This window comes from Bombina bombina, chromosome 4 (assembly GCF_027579735.1).
Source record: "Bombina bombina isolate aBomBom1 chromosome 4, aBomBom1.pri, whole genome shotgun sequence".
Lineage (NCBI taxonomy): Eukaryota > Metazoa > Chordata > Amphibia > Anura > Bombinatoridae > Bombina > Bombina bombina.
In genome coordinates, this window is record NC_069502.1 from 877536014 (window position 1) to 877557366 (window position 21353).

The 21353-nt window shown below is 39.3% G+C and overlaps 1 protein-coding gene across 1 annotated transcript in view; it reads left to right on the forward strand.

The window, feature by feature from the left end:
• The window catches only part of LOC128657402 (oocyte zinc finger protein XlCOF7.1-like), a 186845-nt gene extending 167098 nt beyond the window's left edge, over positions 1 to 19747 (forward strand). Inside the window, exon 10 of the mRNA XM_053711739.1 lies at positions 19016 to 19747. Coding sequence (XP_053567714.1) covers positions 19016 to 19698 — 683 coding nt within the window. The 3' untranslated portion in view covers positions 19699 to 19747. The remainder of the gene's footprint in view (positions 1 to 19015) is intronic.
• The last annotated feature ends 1606 nt before the right edge of the window (positions 19748 to 21353 follow it).

Here is a 21353-nt window from a genome sequence, read left to right on the forward strand (position 1 = left end):
GGCGGTTTCTGGAGCCACTACCTATTGGTGTGACTTTGTCGGAGATGATCGAGGTGGAAACTCCCCTCGAGGAAATCCAGGAAAGAATTAGGGCCTTGAGGGTAGCTAATTTGTTAATCTGTGATGCAAACATGCAGATTATTTGCTTGAATGCATCAGGTTTTTCTGTTCTAGCCCTTAGGGCTCTGTGGCTGAAGTCTTGGTCTGCAGACATGACTTCAAAATCTAGATTACATTCCCTTCCTTTAAAGGGGAAGATTGTTTTTGGTCCAGGCCTGGACTCTATCATATCCACGGTCACAGGAGGCAAGGGTGCCTTTCTACCGCAGGATAAGAAGAATAAACCTTAAGGATAGGGTCCTAATTTTCATCCTTTTCCTTCGGATAAATACCAATGCCAGCAGCCCTCCGCGAAGCCTGATCAAACCAAGGGAACTTGGAAACCATCTCAATCTTGGAATAAATCCAAGCAGAACAAGAAGCCTGCCAATCCAAAATCGGCATGAAGGGGCGGCCCCTGATCCATCACTGGATCACGTGGGGGCAGACTATCTCTATTTGTGGAGGCTTAGCTGGGAGACATGCAAAACCCTTGGGTACTGGAGGTCATTGCTCAGGGTTACAGGATAGGTTTCAAATCTCATCCACCCAGGGGCAGATTCCTCTTATCAAACCTGTCTTCAAGATCGGAAAAAGAGATGCTTTTCTAGGGTGCGTGAGGGATCTCTCCTCCCTAGGAGTCATTGTGCCAGTACCTCTAGCAGAAAGAGGTCTGGGTACTACTCAAACCTTTTTGTGGTCCCAAAGAAGGAGGGTTCGCACGATTCTATACCTAAAGTGCTTAAACAAGTTTCTGTCAGTCCCATCGTTCAAGATGGGACTGAAAAGGTCTATCCTGCCCTTAGTTCAAGAGGGACAGTTCATGACTACAATAGACTTGAAGGATGCTTACCTTCATGTGCCAATACACAAGGATAACTTCAAGTTCTTAAGATTCACTTTTCTGGACCAGCACTTCCAGTTTGTGGCTCTTCCTTTTTGGTCTGGCTACTGCTCCAAGAGTCTTTACAAAGGTTTTAGGGGCTCTGGTCGCGGTAGAGAGATCCAGAAGTATTGCAGTAGCGCCTTATTTGGATGACATCCTTTTCCAGGCTCTGTCCTGCCGGCTGGCAGAAGACTATTCAGACCTCTTCTTCAATCTCATGGATGGAAGATAAACTTAGGTAAGAGTTCTCTGGTTCCCAGTACCAGAGTGGAATTCCTGGGCACGATAATAGATTCCATATCCATAAAGATATTCCTTACAGACCAGAGACATTGCAAGATTACTTCCAATTGTCTTGCCCTGCGCACCTCCTTAAGGCCATCTGTGGCCCAGTGTATGGAGGTAATTGGGCTCATGTTGTCCAGCATAGATGTCATTCCATTCCCCAGGTTCCATCTCAGGCCTCTTCAGTTGTGCATGCTGAGGCAATGGAACGGTGATCAATCTGATTTATCCCAACAGATTTCTCTGGACAACTGGTCGAGAGAATCACTCTTGGTAGCTCTGTCCAGATCGCCTGTCCCAGGCAACATCCTTCTTGAGACCATCCTGGGAGATTGTGATTACAGACGCAAGTCTATCAGGATGGGGAGCTATTTGGGGTGCCAGGAAGGCACAGAGCCAGTGGTCTTGAGAGGACTCTCTCCTCCTGATCAACATTTTGAAACTTCGAGCAGTCTTTAACGCTCTGAAGGCTTGGCCTCTTCTGGGTTTGTCCCAGTTTATCAGATTCCAATTGGACAATATTACTTCTTTGGCTTACATAAACCATCAAGGGGGAACGAGAAGCTTCCCAAGCCATGCGGGAGGTATCTCAGATTCTGGAATGGACGGAGGCCCACAACTACTCGCTGTCAGCGATCCACATTCCAGGTGTGGACAACTGGGAAGCAGACTTTCTCAGCAGACAACCTTTTCATCCAGGGGAATTGTCTCTCCATCCTGAAGTGTTTGCGGAGATTTGCAACAGATTGGGGACCCCGGAGATAGATCTCATGGCGTCCAGACTCAATACCAAGCTACCCAGATACGGGTCGCGGTCCAGGGATCCGCAAGCAGAGCTGATAGATGCCTTAGCAGTGCCCTGGGGGTTCAAACTAATCTACATTTCTTTCATGTAATTAGCAAGAGTCCATGAGCTAGTGACGTATGGGATATACATTCCTACCAGGAGGGGCAAAGTTTCCCAAACCTCAAAATGCCTATAAATACACCCCTCACCACACCCACAATTCAGTTTTACAAACTTTGCCTCCGATGGAGGTGGTGAAGTAAGTTTGTGCTAGATTCTACGTTGATATGCGCTCCGCAGCAAGTTGGAGCCCGGTTTTCCTCTCAGCGTGCAGTGAATGTCAGAGGGATGTGAGGAGAGTATTGCCTATTTGAATGCAGTGATCTCCTTCTACGGGGTCTATTTCATAGGTTCTCTGTTATCGGTCGTAGAGATTCATCTCTTACCTCCCTTTTCAGATCGACGATATACTCTTATATATACCATTACCTCTGCTGATTCTCGTTTCAGTACTGGTTTGGCTTTCTACAAACATGTAGATGAGTGTCCTGGGGTAAGTAAATCTTATTTTCTGTGACACTCTAAGCTATGGTTGGGCACTTTGTTTATAAAGTTCTAAATATATGTATTCAAACATTTATTTGCCTTGACTCAGAATGTTCAACTTTCCTTATTTTTCAGACAGTCAGTTTCATATTTGGGATAATGCATTTGATTTAATCATTTTTTCTTACCTTCAAAAATTTGACTTTTTTCCCTGTGGGCTGTTAGGCTCGCGGGGGCTGAAAATGCTTCATTTTATTGCGTCATTCTTGGCGCGGACTTTTTTGGCGCAAAAATTATTTTCCGTTTCCGGCGTCATACGTGTCGCCGGAAGTTGCGTCATTTTTTGATGTTATTTTGCGCCGAAAATGTCGGCGTTCCGGATGTGGCGTCATTTTTGGCGCCAAAAAGCATTTAGGCGCCAAATAATGTGGGCGTCTTATTTGGCGCTAAAAAATATGGGCGTCGCTTTTGTCTCCACATTATTTAAGTCTCATTTTTCATTGCTTCTGGTTGCTAGAAGCTTGTTCTTTGGCATTTTTTCCCATTCCTGAAACTGTCATTTAAGGAATTTGATCAATTTTGCTTTATATGTTGTTGTTTTTTCTCTTACATATTGCAAGATGTCTCACGTTGCATCTGAGTCAGAAGATACTACAGGAAAATCGCTGTCTAGTGCTGGATCTACCAAAGCTAAGTGTATCTGCTGTAAACTTTTGGTAGCTATTCCTCCAGCTGTTGTTTGTATTGATTGTCATGACAAACTTGTTAAAGCAGATAATATTTCCTTTAGTAAAGTACCATTGCCTGTTGCAGTTCCTTCAACATCTAAGGTGCAGAATGTTCCTGATAACATAAGAGATTTTGTTTCTGAATCCATAAAGAAGGCTATGTCTGTTATTTCTCCTTCTAGTAAACGTAAAAAATCTTTTAAAACTTCTCTCCCTACAGATGAATTTTTAAATGAACATCATCATTCTGATTCTGATGACTCTTCTGGTTCAGAGGATTCTGTCTCAGAGGTTGATGCTGATAAATCTTCATATTTATTTAAAATGGAATTTATTCGTTCTTTACTTAAAGAAGTTCTAATTGCTTTAGAAATAGAGGATTCTGGTCCTCTTGATACTAATTCTAAACGTTTGGATAAGGTATTTAAATCTCCTGTGGTTATTCCAGAAGTTTTTCCTGTTCCTAATGCTATTTCTGCAGTAATTTCCAAAGAATGGGATAAATTGGGTAATTCCTTTACTCCTTCTAAACGTTTTAAGCAATTATATCCTGTGCCGTCTGACAGATTAGAATTTTGGGACAAAATCCCTAAAGTTGATGGGGCTATTTCTACCCTTGCTAAACGTACTACTATTCCTACGTCAGATGGTACTTCGTTTAAGGATCCTTTAGATAGGAAAATTGAATCCTTTCTAAGAAAAGCTTATCTGTGTTCAGGTAATCTTCTTAGACCTGCTATATCTTTGGCTGATGTTGCTGCAGCTTCAACTTTTTGGTTGGAAACCTTAGCGCAACAAGTAACACATCATGATTCTCATGATATTATTCTTCTTCTTCAGCATGCTAATAATTTTATCTGTGATGCCATCTTTGATATTATCAGAGTTGATGTCAGGTTTATGTCTCTAGCTATTTTAGCTAGAAGAGCTTTATGGCTTAAGACTTGGAATGCTGATATGGCTTCTAAATCAACTCTACTTTCCATTTCTTTCCAGGGTAACAAATTATTTGGTTCTCAGTTGGATTCTATTATTTCAACTGTTACTGGTGGGAAAGGAACCTTTTTACCACAGGATAAAAAATCTAAGGGTAAAAACAGAGCTAATAATCGTTTTCGTTCCTTTCGTTTCAACAAAGAACAAAAACCTGATCCTTCATCCTCAGGAGCAGTTTCAGTTTGGAAACCATCTCCAATCTGGAATAAATCCAAGCCAGCCAGAAAGGCAAAGCCTGCTTCTAAGTCCACATGAAGGTGCGGCCCTCATTCCAGCTCAGCTGGTAGGGGGCAGGTTACGTTTTTTCAAAGAAATTTGGATCAATTCTGTTCACAATCTTTGGATTCAGAACATTGTTTCAGAAGGGTACAGAATTGGTTTCAAGATGAGACCTCCTGCAAAGAGATTTTTTCTTTCCCGTGTCCCAGTAAATCCAGTAAAAGCTCAAGCATTTCTGAATTGTGTTTCAGATCTAGAGTTGACTGGAGTAATTATGCCAGTTCCAGTTCAGGAACAGGCGATGGGGTTTTATTCAAATCTCTTCATTGTACCAAAGAAGGAGAATTCCTTCAGACCAGTTCTGGATCTAAAAATATTGAATCGTTATGTAAGGATACCAACGTTCAAGATGGTAACTGTAAGGACTATCTTGCCTTTTGTTCAGCAAGGGAATTATATGTCCACAATAGATTTACAGGATGCATATCTGCATATTCCGATTCATCCGGATCATTATCGGTTCCTGAGATTCTCTTTTCTGGACAAGCATTACCAGTTTGTGGCTCTGCCGTTTGGCCTTGCTACAGCTCCAAGAATTTTTACAAAGGTTCTCGGTGCCCTTCTGTCTGTAATCAGAGAACAGGGTATTGTGGTATTTCCTTATTTGGACGATATCTTGGTACTTGCTCAGTCTTTACATTTAGCAGAATTTCATACGAATCGACTTGTGTTGTTTCTTCAAGATCATGGTTGGAGGATCAATTTACCAAAAAGTTCATTGATTCCTCAGACAAGGGTAACCTTTCTGGGTTTCCAAATAGATTCAGTGTCCATGACTCTGTCTTTAACAGACAAGAGGCGTCTAAAACTGATGGCAGCTTGTCGAAACCTTCAGTCACAATCATTCCCTTCGGTAGCCTTATGCATGGAAATTCTAGGTCTTATGACTGCTGCATCGGACCCCCTTTGCTCGTTTTGACATGCGACCTCTTCAGCTTTGTATGCTGAATCAATGGTGCAAGGATTACACAAAGATATCTCAATTAATATCTTTAAAACCGATTGTTCGACACTCTCTAACGTGGTGGACAGATCACCATTGTTTAATTCAGGGGGCTTCTTTTGTGCTTCCGACCTGGACTGTAATTTCAACAGATGCAAGTCTCACAGGTTGGGGAGCTGTGTGGGGATCTCTGACGGCACAAGGAGTTTGGGAATCTCAGGAGGTGAGATTACCGATCAATATTTTGGAACTCCGTGCAATTTTCAGAGCTCTTCAGTTTTGGCCTCTTCTGAAGAGAGAATCGTTCATTTGTTTTCAGACAGACAATGTCACAACTGTGGCATACATCAATCATCAAGGAGGAACTCACAGTCCTCTGGCTATGAAAGAAGTATCTCGAATTTTGGTTTGGGCGGAATCCAGCTCCTGTCTAATCTCTGCGGTTCATATCCCAGGTGTAGACAATTGGGAAGCGGATTATCTCAGTCGCCAAACGTTGCATCCGGGCGAATGGTCTCTTCACCCAGAGGTGTTTCTTCAGATCATTCAAATGTGGGAACTTCCAGAAATAGATTTGATGGCGTCCCATCTAAACAAGAAACTTCCCAGGTATCTGTCCAGATCCCGGGATCCTCAGGCGGAGGCAGTGGATGCATTATCACTTCCTTGGAAGTATCATCCTGCCTATATCTTTCCGCCTCTAGTTCTTCTTCCAAGAGTAATCTCCAAGATTCTGAAGGAATGCTCGTTTGTTCTGCTGGTAGCTCCGGCATGGCTTCACAGGTTTTGGTATGCGGATCTTGTCCGGATGGCCTCTTGCCAACCGTGGACTCTTCCGTTAAGACCAGACCTTCTGTCACAAGGTCCTTTTTTCCATCAGGATCTGAAATCCTTAAATTTAAAGGTATGGAGATTGAACGCTTGATTCTTCGTCAAAGAGGTTTCTCTGACGCTGTGATTAATACTATGTTACAGGCTCGTAAATCTGTATCTAGAGAGATATATTATAGAGTCTGGAAGACTTATATTTCTTGGTGTATTTCTCATCATTTTTCTTGGCATTCTTTTAGAATTCCGAGAATTTTACAGTTTCTTCAGGATGGTTTAGATAAAGGTTTGTCCGCAAGTTCCTTGAAAGGACAAATCTCTGCTCTTTCTGTTCTTTTTCACAGAAAGATTGCTATTCTTCCTGATATTCATTGTTTTGTACAAGCTCTGGTTCGTATAAAACCTGTCATTAAGTCAATTTCTCCTCCTTGGAGTTTGAATTTGGTTCTGGGGGCTCTTCAAGCTCCTCCGTTTGAACCTATGCATTCATTGGACATTAAATTACTTTCTTGGAAAGTTTTGTTCCTTTTGGCCATCTCTTCTGCCAGAAGAGTTTCTGAATTATCTGCTCTTTCTTGTGAGTCTCCTTTTCTGATTTTTCATCAGGATAAGGCGGTGTTGCGAACTTCTTTTGAATTTTTACCTAAAGTTGTGAATTCCAACAACATTAGTAGAGAAATTGTGGTTCCTTCATTATGTCCTAATCCTAAGAATTCTAAGGAGAAATCGTTGCATTCTTTGGATGTTGTTAGAGCTTTGAAATATTATGTTGAAGCTACTAAATCTTTCAGAAAGACTTCTAGTCTATTTGTTATCTTTTCCGGTTCTAGAAAAGGCCAGAAAGCTTCTGCCATTTCTTTGGCATCTTGGTTGAAATCTTTAATTCATCTTGCCTATGTTAAGTCGGGTAAAACTCCGCCTCAGAGAATTACAGCTCATTCTACTAGGTCAGTTTCTACTTCCTGGGCATTTAGGAATGAAGCTTCGGTTGATCAGATTTGCAAAGCAGCAACTTGGTCCTCTTTGCATACTTTTACTAAATTCTACCATTTTGATGTATTTTCTTCTTCTGAAGCAGTTTTTGGTAGAAAAGTACTTCAGGCAGCGGTTTCAGTTTGAATCTTCTGCTTATGTTTTTTCGTTAAACTTTATTTTGGGTGTGGATTATTTTCAGCAGGAATTGGCTGTCTTTATTTTATCCCTCCCTCTCTAGTGACTCTTGTGTGGAAAGATCCACATCTTGGGTAATCATTATCCCATACGTCACTAGCTCATGGACTCTTGCTAATTACATGAAAGAAAACATAATTTATGTAAGAACTTACCTGATAAATTCATTTCTTTCATATTAGCAAGAGTCCATGAGGCCCGCCCTTTTTTTGTGGTGGTTATGATTTTGTATAAAGCACAATTATTCCAATTCCTTATTTTATATGCTTTCGCACTTTTTTATCACCCCACTTCTTGGCTATTCGTTAAACTGAATTGTGGGTGTGGTGAGGGGTGTATTTATAGGCATTTTGAGGTTTGGGAAACTTTGCCCCTCCTGGTAGGAATGTATATCCCATACGTCACTAGCTCATGGACTCTTGCTAATATGAAAGAAATGAATTTATCAGGTAAGTTCTTACATAAATTATGTTTTTTCCAACGTTGCCACTTCTACCTCAGGTAGTGGCCCGCATCAAGCAGGAGCAAGCCTCAACTATTCTAATTGCTCCATCGTGGCTGCAAAGGATGTGGTTGGCGGACCTGGTGGGGATAACATCATCTCCTCCATGAAGGTTACCCTGTTGCAGGGGTCCTTTTGTTCATCAAAATCTCGATTCTCTGAGGCTGACTGCGTGGAGATTGAACGCTTAGTCCTAGCCAAGAGAGGTTTCTCTGAGAGTGTGATTGATACTCTCATTCAAGCTAGAAAGCCGGTCACCCGTCGCATCTATCTTAAGGTGTGGGGGACCTACTTATTCTGGTGTGAAGAACATGGATTCACCTGGCATAAGGTCAAGGTATCCAGGATTCTTTCTTTTCTCCAAGACGGTTTTGAGAATGGATTGGCCGCTAATTCTTTAAAGGGACAGATTTCTGTGGTGTTACACAAGAGACTCGCTGAGCTTCCTGATATACAGTCGTTTGTTCAGGATCTGTCTAGAATCAGGCCTGTGTTTAGACATTCCGCTCCTCCTTGGAGTTTAAATTTGGTTCTTAAGGTTTTGCATGAGCCCATGCATTCGGTTGACATTAAATTACTGTCTTGGAAGGTTCTTTTTCTACTGGCTATTGCTTCGGCACGCAGAGTTTCTGAGATGGAGACCTTGCAATGTGAGCTTCCTTACCTAGCTTTTCATGCTGTTAAGGCTGTTCTTCGTACTGGGTTGGGTATTCTCCCTATGGTTGTGTCTGATCGCAACATCAATCAGGAGATTGTGGTTCCTTCCCTGTGTCCTAATCCTTCTTCTTCGACGGAACGATTACGTCATAATTTGGATGTGGTTCGGGCTTTGAAATTCTATCTTCAGGCTACGAAGGATTTCAGACAGACTTCGTCATTGTTTGTGGTCTATTCTGGGAAGCGTAGAGCCGCCACTAGAAATTTTGGGGCCCCTGAATTAAGCATTGATCAGCCCCCCCTTTGACATGTGCAATTTTTTACAAAGTGACTAAAACGTATATGCACTTTATTCTTAAGTGTCTATTTAAACTTGTAAAGGTAGTAACATACACACACACACAGACACACTCATACACTGAAACACACACACACTCACACATAAGGATTTACATATAGACACTCTAGCAGACACGCAAAGAAACACTCTCAGACACAGACACGCAAACAGACACTCAGCACTTGTTTACATTGACCTGACAAGTAATGAGGTAAACTACAGTTTTGTAAAAAAAGGAGATTTAGAAAACAAAATATGGAGTTCTGATGATCTTTTTGTAAAGGAAGATGCCAACTAAATCATGACATTAGCATGTAGTGGCTGAAAGGAAGGGTCCTGAACTGCCTAAACAATAATTTAAAGGTTAAATGGTGGATTGGTGATTTCCGGAAAGGTCTCGTTAGTCTCAAAGTCTGTAGAAAGATGTGAATAATCAGTAGTAAGGTCAAAATGTCCTAAAAAGGAACAGACAATGGACACACACACATACAAACTCAAGCTTGAACATACACCCAAGCACCGACAGAGACAGCCTTAGAGAACACACAAAGACATACACACACACAGCAGAGACACCCACAGAAAACACAGACAGAGAGACAACAACATAAAACACAGAAAGACATACATACACACACTCTCACTGAGACATCCACAGAAAACACACACCCTCACAGAGACATCCACAGAAAACAGACATACATACATATACACACACACACACACACCCACAGAGACATCCACAGAAAACAGACATACACACCCACCCTCTCACAGTGGCATCCAGAGAAAATACACAAAGACAAGCATACGCACACCCTCACAAAGACACCCATAGAAAAAGCTCAGACATATGCACACACCCTCACAGACATCCACAGAAAATGCACAGAGACATACACACCCACCCTCACAGAGAGACCCACAGAAAAAAAAATACATACATACTCATAGAGACACAAACCAAAGCACAAAGACATGAACACAGACACCCACAGAAACACTCACAGGAGGAAACATTTCTGCACCTTGCATCCTCTAAATCAACAGTGTGTGACATACATGATAAAAATTGCAGAAATTAAGAGATCACTTTTTAAAGAATCATATTTGTAAATGTGCAAACAAAAATAATTCTGTGTATTCAGAATTGTACATTAATGATCTGGGTAGATGGCTAGATGAAGAAAAATACTTTTAAAAGGTTGACATATGTATGTTTGTTTTTTCCCCCATTTTCCCCAACCAAGAGCACCACTTCAAATATAGTGTACAAATGTTCCCATCTGTCAGCTGAACTTATGGATTTTGAAAATGCTGTACTCTATATGGTCTTGGTGGAACCATAAGCTGTGGTACTCATACCATTAGATCTGATTAAATGCAGGATTTAGGCTTGTTGGTATGTGTTTTAAAATGAAGTCAGCTGTAGTGTAAACTGAACAGTTAAGTTAACCTGTCTCATTTCAAACACTTAGCAATCTTAGTCTGAGAGTATAACATTTTATTCAGATGTAAAAATCTTAGATAAAATGCCTCCTTGCATCTGGAAAGTCCTTGCATAAAGGGGCAGTAAACTGGAATGCCAAAAGGGCACCTACCATTTGTGTATTGAGGAGGAAACATTTCTGCATGGTGTTAAATATAGAATTTCTACAGCATTGTCAAATAATCATAAATACACTGCTGCTAAAAAAATTTGTTTTTATGGACCCCTGGCCTCACCATACAACTACTACCACACTGAAGTTACAATCCGAAATTGCACAAAGAAATAAAAAAAAATTGCTAAGTCCTACCTCCTCTGCAAATGAAAGTGATCTGCCGTCTGACTCAGGCACACACTGTACAAAAAAAGTGCCAAGTCTGTCTCACACTGTGCATAGTGGTTTAGTGTACATTTAGAAATCCTCTCAAATGCTAATACTTTACTCCTTGTAATAACATTTCCCATGCTCAATTAGCACTCTGCTGTAGTACCCACTGGTGGCTGCCAAAATTAAAAAAATAAAAAATATTCCTGGCCCATTGGGCACCTGACAGGAGTCACCCCTGTCACCCCCTGATGGCGGCCCTGGATGCATTTTTTTTTTTTATAGAAACAGTCCTTTGAATGTGACTTCAGAATGCCACTATGTGGTGTACACGTATTGGGTTCCCTTTAGGAACAGAACGCAAAAGCAAAATACCACCTGCAGAACTTTATCATGTAACTTTCTAACAGGAATTGTCCAGATGTGGGGTAGTGCCATATACAAAGTGTAAAACCAGTACTTAAGAAACTATTTGCGCCAGGCACATCGGAACACACAATTAAAAAAAAAAAATACTGCCTGCCCAGCACCCAGAACGCTGGGGGTGTCTGTGGCATGGAGAGTCCACAACGTCATTCCAATTACTAGTGGGATATTAAACTCCTGGCCAGCAGGAGGAGGCAAAGAGCACCCCAGCAAAGCTGTTAAGTGTAACTTCCCTTACCCATAATCCCCAGTCATTTAATTTGCCTCTGACAATGGAGGTTGTGCGAAGACAGTGTCTGAAGATATTTAATCATTTTATGGTTACTTTTCCCTGCAAGCAAGGATTGGGGTCTAGCTGTGTCCATGTCAATCTCTTTAGTGAGAGTAGTGGTGGCTTTTAGCAGTTAAAAGGCGGAAAGGTAGTCTTTGCTTTACTTTTTACACTTTGCTACCTACGTTGTAGAAAGCCAGAGTTGGTTACTCTGTTCTTTCCTTTTCCTACAGGCCCATGACAGGGAGTGGAGTACCTGTCACACCTTCGTAGCAGTTATCTGTCCTGCAGCTGGATCTAATGTAAGTGTCTTTGCCTTTTAGGTACTGAAGGACAGCAGCACTTAAGAGGTTAATTAGGGAAGAGCTTAGATACGACAGACATGTTTAACAGTTTTGCATTTCAGCCGTTTTAATTTCACAGCATGATCAGAGTCCTTATTGAGCTGAACGGGTTTCAGCAGCCGTTTATTTCTTAGCCGTTTTCGCACTTTTTGATGTCACAGTAATTTCAGACCCACTCACGTGACGCCCGTACTTCTGTTTTATCGGAAATGTCTTACCTAAGGCTCGCCAGACTTCTAATTTTAGTTTCTTTCGCAACTTTAAAAGTCAGAGGTCTTCCTCCTCTTCTTCCAAACCAGACCAATCCAGGTCCTCTTGGAAATCTAGCCAGTTTTTTAATAAGGGAAAGCAGAACAAGAAATCTTCCACTCACTCTAAATCAGCAAATCTTCTACTAGCATTCCGCCAATCACCTATGCCAGCCTACACTAGACTTCCTAGTTTAAAAGATAAAATTGTTAAGGCTGACGTGGGCTCCAGTAAGAAATCCAGATTGGGGTACATTACTTCAGAGAGGAATGGCTGTTTCCCTTGTCTTAATTGCTCCAGTTGTAATAACATGATAAAATCTGATATATTCATCCACCCCCTTACGGGACAGAAATTTAAAATAAAGGGCTATTATAATTGTAATGCCAATTTTGTTATATATTTAATCAAATGTCCGTGTGGGCTTATTTACATTGGAGAGACGACTCAGAGGGTGAGAGACAGAATAATCCAACATAAATCCAATATCAGGACAGGAGATTTAAAGGCCCCAGTTGCCCACCATTTTCTAAGTAAAGGTCACTCTATTGCACAATTAAGATTCCAAATAATAGATCACATACAGAGCCCTAGACGTGGTGGCAATAGAGAATTGCTTCTCAAAAAACGTGAGGCATTTTGGATTAATAAATTAGATTGCTTAATCCCCAATGGTATGAATAGGGAACTTGATTTAAGTGTATTCCTGTAAAGTAAAAGATTTTTATCTTTATATAATTCCTTTTCTGGCATTTAATTTTATATTTTGACATTTTGATATCTGCTCTTCAACAAATGTGATTGTTCTCTTTTTTAAAAAAAATATTTTTTGTAAAATAAAATTGTATGTTTTATATAGGTTAGACCACTAGATGGCAATAGAGGTTAAGAAAAATGTATACCTAAATAATAAGGGGAAAGGTGTGGTCTCACCTGACTGATGGCTATTTAAAGGTGATTAAGTCTAACAAACACTATGTGAACATGACTAAGGGATAACCACCCGAAACGTCGTTCTATTTTTACCTGCTCCTACTATGTGTTTAATAAAGCAACTTTTTATATGAGAAGTGGTGCTGCTGCATTCTTTGAAGATTTTGGATACTGTTTGGATCTTTGCAGTGATCCTGTGCTAGCTTGCACACACCTTGGGTCTGAGTGCTGGATTTCTATCTTATACTCTAAATCAGCATGATGGGTCCGCCCCTGATCCGATTTTGGATCAGGTAGGGGGCAGACTTTCTTTTTCCAACAGGGCGATGTCCCAGATCCATGGGCTGTGGACACAGTATCCCAAGGTTACAAAATAGGATTCAAGTCTTGCCCTCCAAGGGACAGATTTCTCCTGTCAAGACTATCCTCAAACCAGGTAAAGAGGAGGCCTTCTTAAATTGCGTAAAGGATCTATCCTCCCTGGGAGTTATTGTACCAGTTATTGTATCTATTCAAAACTATTTGTAGTTCCCAAAAAGGAGAAAACTTTTCCACTTCGATCTAAAGTGTCTAAACATATTCCTCAGGGTTCCGTCCTTCAAGATGGAAACTATTCGTTCCATTCTTCCATTGGTTCAGGAAGGTCAGTTCATGACAACCATAGACCTGAAGGACGCGTACTTACACGTTCCCATTCACAGGGATCATTACCAGTTTCTATGGTTTGCCTTTCTGGACAAGCATTTCCAGTTCATTGCACTTCCGTTTTGGTCTTGCCAAAGCTCCCAGAATATTCACAAAGGTTCTGGGAGCTCTCTCTATTGGCAGTGATCAGAACCCAGGGAATTGCGGTGGCGCCTTATCTAGACGACATCTTGGTTCAGGCATCATCTTTTCAACTACGAAAAACTCATACAGAGATGTTGTTGTCTTTTCTACGTTCCCACGGATGGAAGGTGAATCTAGAAAAGAGTTCTCTAGTTCCAACTACAAGAGTGATTTTCCTAGGGACAATCATAGATTCTCTGTCCATAAAGATTTTCCTGACGGACTTCAGAAAATCCAAACTTCTTGCTTCCTGCCTTTCCTTCCAGTCTGCTTTTCGTCCATCAGTGGCTCAATGCATGGAGGTGATTGGTCTGATGGTGGCTTCCATGGACATCATTCCTTTTGCCCAGTTCCATCTGCGACTGCTGCAGCTTTGCATGCTCCATCAATGGAACAGAGACCATTCAAATTTATCACAGAGGATAATCCTGGACCCCCTAACAAGAGACTCTCATGGTGGATTTCACAGGAAAATCTGCACTTGCTTCCTGAGACCTTCCTGGGTGATTGTGACTACAGACCCCAGCCTGTCAGGCTGGGGAGCTGTTTGGGGTTCTCTGAAAGCTTAGGGCCTGTGGTCTCAGGAAGAGTCTGCTCTTCCCATAAACATCTTGGAATTGAGAGCAGTCTTCAGTGCCTTAACAGTGTGGCCTCAATTGTCTTTAGCCTGGTTTATCAGATTCCAGTCGGACATCACCTCAGTGGCTTACATCAACCACCAGGGAAGAACTCAGAGTTCATTGTCCATGAAGGAGGTTACTCGCATTCTGCAGTGGGTGGAAGCTCACAATTTTCTCAAAACTGCCATCCATATTCCAGGAGGCAGATTTTCTGAGCAAACATACTCTTCATCCCGGGGAGTGGGCTTTCCATCCAGAAGTATTCTCTGATATAACATTCAGATGGGGGGGGGGGGGTCCAGAGTTGGATCTGATGGCTTCCCAAACTCCAAGGTTCTAAAGTACAGTTCAAGGTCAAGAGATCCTCAGGCCATTCTAATACTGATCTAGCGGTTCTTGATCTTCTCTCTGGCATATCTTTTTCCTCTTTTTGCTCTTCTTCCACGAGTCATTGCTCAGATCAAACAGGAGAGAGCATCAGTAAATCTAATAGCTCCTGCATGGCCTCGCAGGATCTGGTTTGCAGATCTGGTAAGGATGTTATCTCTACCTCCTTGGAGGTTACCTTCTAATTCAGGGTCCATTCCTCCATCCAAACCTGGATTCTCTGAAGCTGACCGCTTGGAGATTGAACTCCTAGTTCTGTCTAGATGTAGTTTTTCTGATGCGGTCATTGATACTATGTTTTAGGCTCGCAAACCTGTTACTCGTAAGATTTACCATAAGGTGTGGCGTAAATATCTTTATTGGTGCAAATCGGGTGAGGATTCCCTGTATATTATCTTTTCTTCAGGATAGCCTGGAGAAAGGTTTGTCAGTCAGTACTATGAAGGGTCAGATTTCTGCATTGTCTATCCTTTTACACAAACATCTGACTGATTTACCAGATGTTCAAGCTTTTGTACAGGCCCTGGTCAGAATCAGGCCTGTGTTTAAACCTGTTGCTCATCCTTGGAGCCTTAACCTAGATCTTTAAGTTTTGGAGCAGGCTCCATTTGAGCTGATGCATGTTGTTGATATAAAATTCTTATCTTGGAAGGTTTTTTCTCCTTGCTATTTCTTCGCCTCGCAGAGTTTCTGAACTTTCAGCTCTGCAGTGTTATTCCCCGTATCTTATCTTTCATGCAGATAAGGCGGTCCTTCATACTAAATCGGGTTTTCTCCCTAAAGTGGTGTCGGGTCGAAACATTAATCGGGAAATGTTTGTCCTAATCCTTCTTCTCATAAGGAACATCTTTTTTTTTATGAGACTTATGAGACTGCTGGACAGCAGCCTCCTGAGAGAATTACGTCTCATTCCACTAGGGCTGTCTCCTCTTCTTGGGCTTCAAAAAATGAAGCTTCTGTGGAATAGATTTTCAAAGCGGCTACATGGTCCTCTCTGCATAATTTTTTACAAATTCTACAAATTTGATACCTTTTCCTCAGCTGAGGCCTCTTTTGGGAGACAGGTTCTTCAAGCGATGGTGCCTTCTGTTTAGGTCCTCCTGCTTTGTACTCCCTCCCTGTTCATTCCGTGCACTCTAGCTTGGGTATTGGTTCCCACTAGTAATTGGAATGACGTTGTGGACTCTCCATGCCATATGAAAGAAAAAAAATGTTAGGCTTACCTGATAAATTTCTTTCTTTCCGGGCATGGAGAGTCCACGACCCCGCCCTCTCTTAATTATAATTCAGCAGTTTTTTCGGGTAAACCTCAGGCACCTTTTCACCCTTGTGTTTTCATCTTTTTCCATTTTCCTTCGGCTGAGTGACTGGGGATTATGGGTAAGGGAAGTTAAACTTTACAGCTTTGCTTGGGTGCTCTTTGCCTCCTCCTGCTTGCCAGGAGTTTATTATCCCACTAGTAATTGGAATGACGTTGTGGACTCTCCATGCCCGGAAATAAAATTTATCAGGTAAGCATAAATTTTGTTTTTTATTGCAAAGCAACTTCATATCCATGCCATTAAGTTCATTATTTAGATTCGCACCTCTCTGTGGCAGATGTTTACTTGAGAAGGGAATGTTTGCAATTTCAATGCCATCTCAGATGTCACAACCAGCATAATATCTGAGCAAAACCTCAAACTTACAAATTAGTTTACAACAGTAACATGCCATATAATATCCATGGTCAAAGTGCAATTTTACCTTGTCCCCAGTGTTCGCTTCAGGTGTGAGCAGGTAATAGCTATAATGTACACTTGCGTATCTGTTACTGAACAATGTTGTTCTGGGTGTACATTATCCATTTTCTACAGTGACCCACAAAGGTGAGATCTATAAATATCAAGTTTCTTACACATATAAATAATTAAAAAGAAAGATATGATGCATACAAAAGCTTTGGATAACAACAAGCACAGTATATATACACTGTATATGTAGTTATCAGCTTCATTGCATTGCTAGAATAGTGACGATCGGCCCTTATTCAATAAAGAATCTAAAAATGTTTTCAACTTAATTTTATTCTACATAAATATTGAAGGTGAGTTTCATTCATCCTTTTTATCAAATGTATTAAATGATATATATGTATGGCACAAAGTTGTGTGAGATAATAACAATGTATTTCCAAGCATATTTACTAATACTTGCACCTCTATAGTTTTCATTATATTTGATGTATTTTAAATGTAAATAGCATTCATAGTTGAAACCAATATTTCATACAACCTTTGTTGGCAGATTCACTGCATTTCTAGGATTGTGATGATCGGGCATTTTTTTGTTTGTGTATGTTGGAGTGTCTAACACTCTTTGTTTACACCCCTTCGTCCAGCCTGTTTGTTCACAGTAACGCCCTGTATAGAACTACATGAGCATTACTGTGACATTGCAGAGGGATACGGATTATTGTGCACATGAGCTGGCGGCTATGATGGAGGATACTAATATGTCCGTACGATCGCACTTATTGTCAGTTTACCGTTTGCTTCTGGAGGGCTTGGGCTTTTTTTTTTATTAAAATCAAAGGTAAAATACTTAAAAATAAGTATTTGCTAATGACATATATATTGCAATATAACTTTGGTTGCTGAGTTCTATACCATGCAAAACTTTGTTAGTTTCCTATCCCTTTAAGTACAGCTAATTCTATTTAGTTTTAGTGCATTTTGGCGATTAAATTTTATTTTCATTAAAGGGACATACATTTTATTTTTAAACTAGATAATTTACAAAAATGCCTAAAAGCAACACCTGTCTAAAAATTCTGGCCATGCTTCATTTTATGCTTGAAGCCAATCCATAGTAGATCCTGGGAGTTTGGCTTTTGGAGGCAGTGTTTGAAATAAAGCAAAGCTGAAGTTTTACTAGTAAGATTCGCATTTTTTTCACCCATTAAAAAGTTTCTTTTCTTTTTTGTTTTTATAAACGTTTATTCCACTTTAGAAATGATTGATCATAAGCTTAAAAAACGTACATTTAACTTCACTAAAATTCATATTTTACCATCCAATGGTACAGTGTATAGTGAAGAGAAAGCAATTTTTATGTCAATAAAGCATTATGAGTGTAACCACCTTAAAAATGAAAAAAAAAAAAAAATTTCCAACAAATGTAATAGTTATAAAGAGCAGTTTTGTGACTGAAGTAATTCTATCACTTATGTGAACATCATTTTGAAGCAGTAAATATGTTTTAAATACAATACAAAAACATGATAGCAGAATTAATTTCTAGACATTCCAGAAATATTTTCATGTTCACTACATAGTTATTTTAAATATTATTAATTACTTTTTGTTAAATGAAACAATAATCTTATTTGTAGAAAATCATCATTACAAGTAAAGAAATATGATATAAATTCTAAGTTCTTAAAAAAATTAGTACTTTAGAGACTTAAATAATTTTATTACTATAAATGTCTGTGAACTCAGTTTTAAAAGCTCTAAATACATTTGAGAAAAATGTGTAAAACAAGTTACAACTGCATTAATTTCTATTTATGTCCGTGATTAACCATTATGGGATGTCATGGAGTCTTGAAAAATAGTCCTTAAAGTGATGGTAAACTGTGAATGTAAGCAATATTTTAGATGGAGTTGAATTAATCCGTTTTAAAGAAGAAGCACTATAACTTGCTTTTCAATGCAACACTGAAATTCAAATACACTACACTCCAGCTGCCCACGTCAAAACTTTTTTTGCGAGCCAACAGTTTGAACTGTTCTCCAATTTGCGCTCTAGCCGTATGGCATTCACACACATATTTTTTTTTTTGCTAGAACTTATTGAAAAACAGTTCAAACCATTGGATCACAAAACAAAAATAGTTTTGAAGTGGGCGGCCTTTATACAAAGAGGAAAGTTTGCATCATTTTAATGTCCAACAGACACTTATGTCTTAGCACGGAGGCTGGGGAAAGGTGTAGGGTCATAGCTTGTCCCCTCCCCTTGTACTAGACAATAATTTCAAACATTTAAAAATGTTCTCAAAATAAAATTAAGTTATTAATAAATAACATTACTCCCACTGTATTTCTTTTCAACAGGTGGATTCACAAACTGCAATAATCCTAGTTATGATCAGAATGCAGATACTTCTTTCAATCTTTTCCAAAATCAAAGAAGCCATGTAGGAAATATATGTTCTGAATGTGGGAAATGTTTTATTTACAGATCAACTCTTATTACTCATCAAAAATCTCATACAGGCGTTAAAACCTTTTCATGTTCTGATTGTGGCAAATGGTTTACCTATAAAAATAATCTTGTTACCCATCAGAAAATCCATACAGGAGAGAAACGATTTTCATGTTCTGAATGTGGGAAATGTTTTAACAAGAAATCAAATCTTATTGTCCATCTGAAAATTCATACAGGAGAGAAAAGATTTTCATGTTCTGAATGTGGGAAATGTTTTACCTATAAATCAACTCTTAATAATCATCTGAAAATTCATACAGGAGAAAAAGCATTTTCGTGTTCTCAATGTGGGAAATGTTTTAGTCTGAAATCATATCTTATTAACCATCAAAACATTCATGCGAGAGAGAAAGCATTTTCATGTTCTGACTGTGGGAAATATTTTGCTCGGAACGCATATCTTATTAAGCATCAGAAAATTCATACAGGAGAGAGAGAATTTTCGTGTTCTGATTGTGGGAAATCTTTTACTTTGAAATTACAACTTATTAATCATCAAAAAAATCATATTAAAGAGAAAACATTTTAATGTTTTGAATGTGGGAAATCACATCTTAAAGGGACCTTAAATACTGAGATTTTATTTGTTGTGTCCTTATTTCTATAAAGTAATGATACCGTGTTGAAACCTAGGTTTACACTTATTTATTCAGTATTTAAACAAGCCTTTCGAGACTAAAATCTCTAACTTCAAACCCTCTTAAATAAATGTACAGTTTAAAGTGCTTTAGGTCCAGAAACACGCTACAAAAGTTGTAGTAATTGTTATAATTATTTTTAACTTGTGTGTGTATGGGTGGGTGGGTGTGTGTGTGTATGTATGTGTGTATATATATATATATATATATATATATATATATATATATATAATATGTAGCAGATAGAAGACGGCACTCGCTGGTCTTTTTCAAGTATACTTTTATTTAGAAACAAGCATGACGTTTCGGGAACACACTCCCCTTCCTCTGAGGAAGGGGAGTGTGTCCCTGAAACGTCACGCTTGTTTCTAAATAAAAGTACACTTGAAAAAGACCAGCAAGTGCTGTCTTCTATCTGCTATATTCAACTGTTGGCACCCTGGCAGCTGTTTTTGAGGTGAGAGTGCTCTTTCTCTGAACTTTATATATATATATATATATATAAAAAATGTGTGAGAGTCTATAATTAAGCTTCACAGCTTTTCAGCACTTGTGCACGCACGCTAAGGAGGCCTGCCAACCTCCTATATATAAATCCACAAAACAAACGATAGCGTCAGCACAATACTTAAAAAATTCTAATTTTATTTAAACAACATCAGGATAAAAACAGCAACGTTTCGAGTCACGTAGACCCTTAGTCATGTTATAGATTAAGGTTAGACACCTCCCTTATATACCACCTGTATGCAAATTATCTTAATTAGCTTTCTTAATTTCCATAGCAAAAACAATGTCAATACCCCCTACCAGTCAGTTTTTTTTGTAGCAATATCTCTTTCACAAAACTCTTTATATAATTTTGTATTTATCATAGTAAGTCTTCATATTATACATTGTATCAATGTCATACAAGATGGTGTATAACCTTACGGTTCCATTAATATACAAATACACTTATTGTATAAAAAAAATCATTAGAGACTTTACAGTTATTTGTTGATGAGCTTAATGGTAATACGAAATGTTTAAAATTTACACTGAACTATTCTAAAGATAATGTGAGCTATTTAGTCACATTGGTGTAGAAACAAAGGGGTAATTTAGTCACAGACTTATACTGTAAACCCACTGATCTTAACACGTTGTTACATTTTGATAGCTACCATCCTGACAGACTATTTAACTCCATCCCTAAAAGCCAATTCTTTAGAACAGCAAGAAATGTACAAGATAAACAGCTACAAAAGACTAAAACAAATGGCTAAAAATTTTACAGACAGAGGCTATCCGTTATCTGTCATTTAATAATTGTGAACAAGCAGTAAAGAATGAAATAGCAGTAACTATGAGAATAAAACGGCATAAAGATAAAAAACAAGAATAAAGCAATAGAGAAAAAAAGAGATACCTCACAACAGCACTCTTGGTCCAATATACAATTTACTTAATTGAAATAGTTTACAATATGTACAAACTACCTACTGTGCTCAGTGGTTACAAAACTTAACGTGTAATAGCAGGTGAGTAAAATCAAATTCCTGTC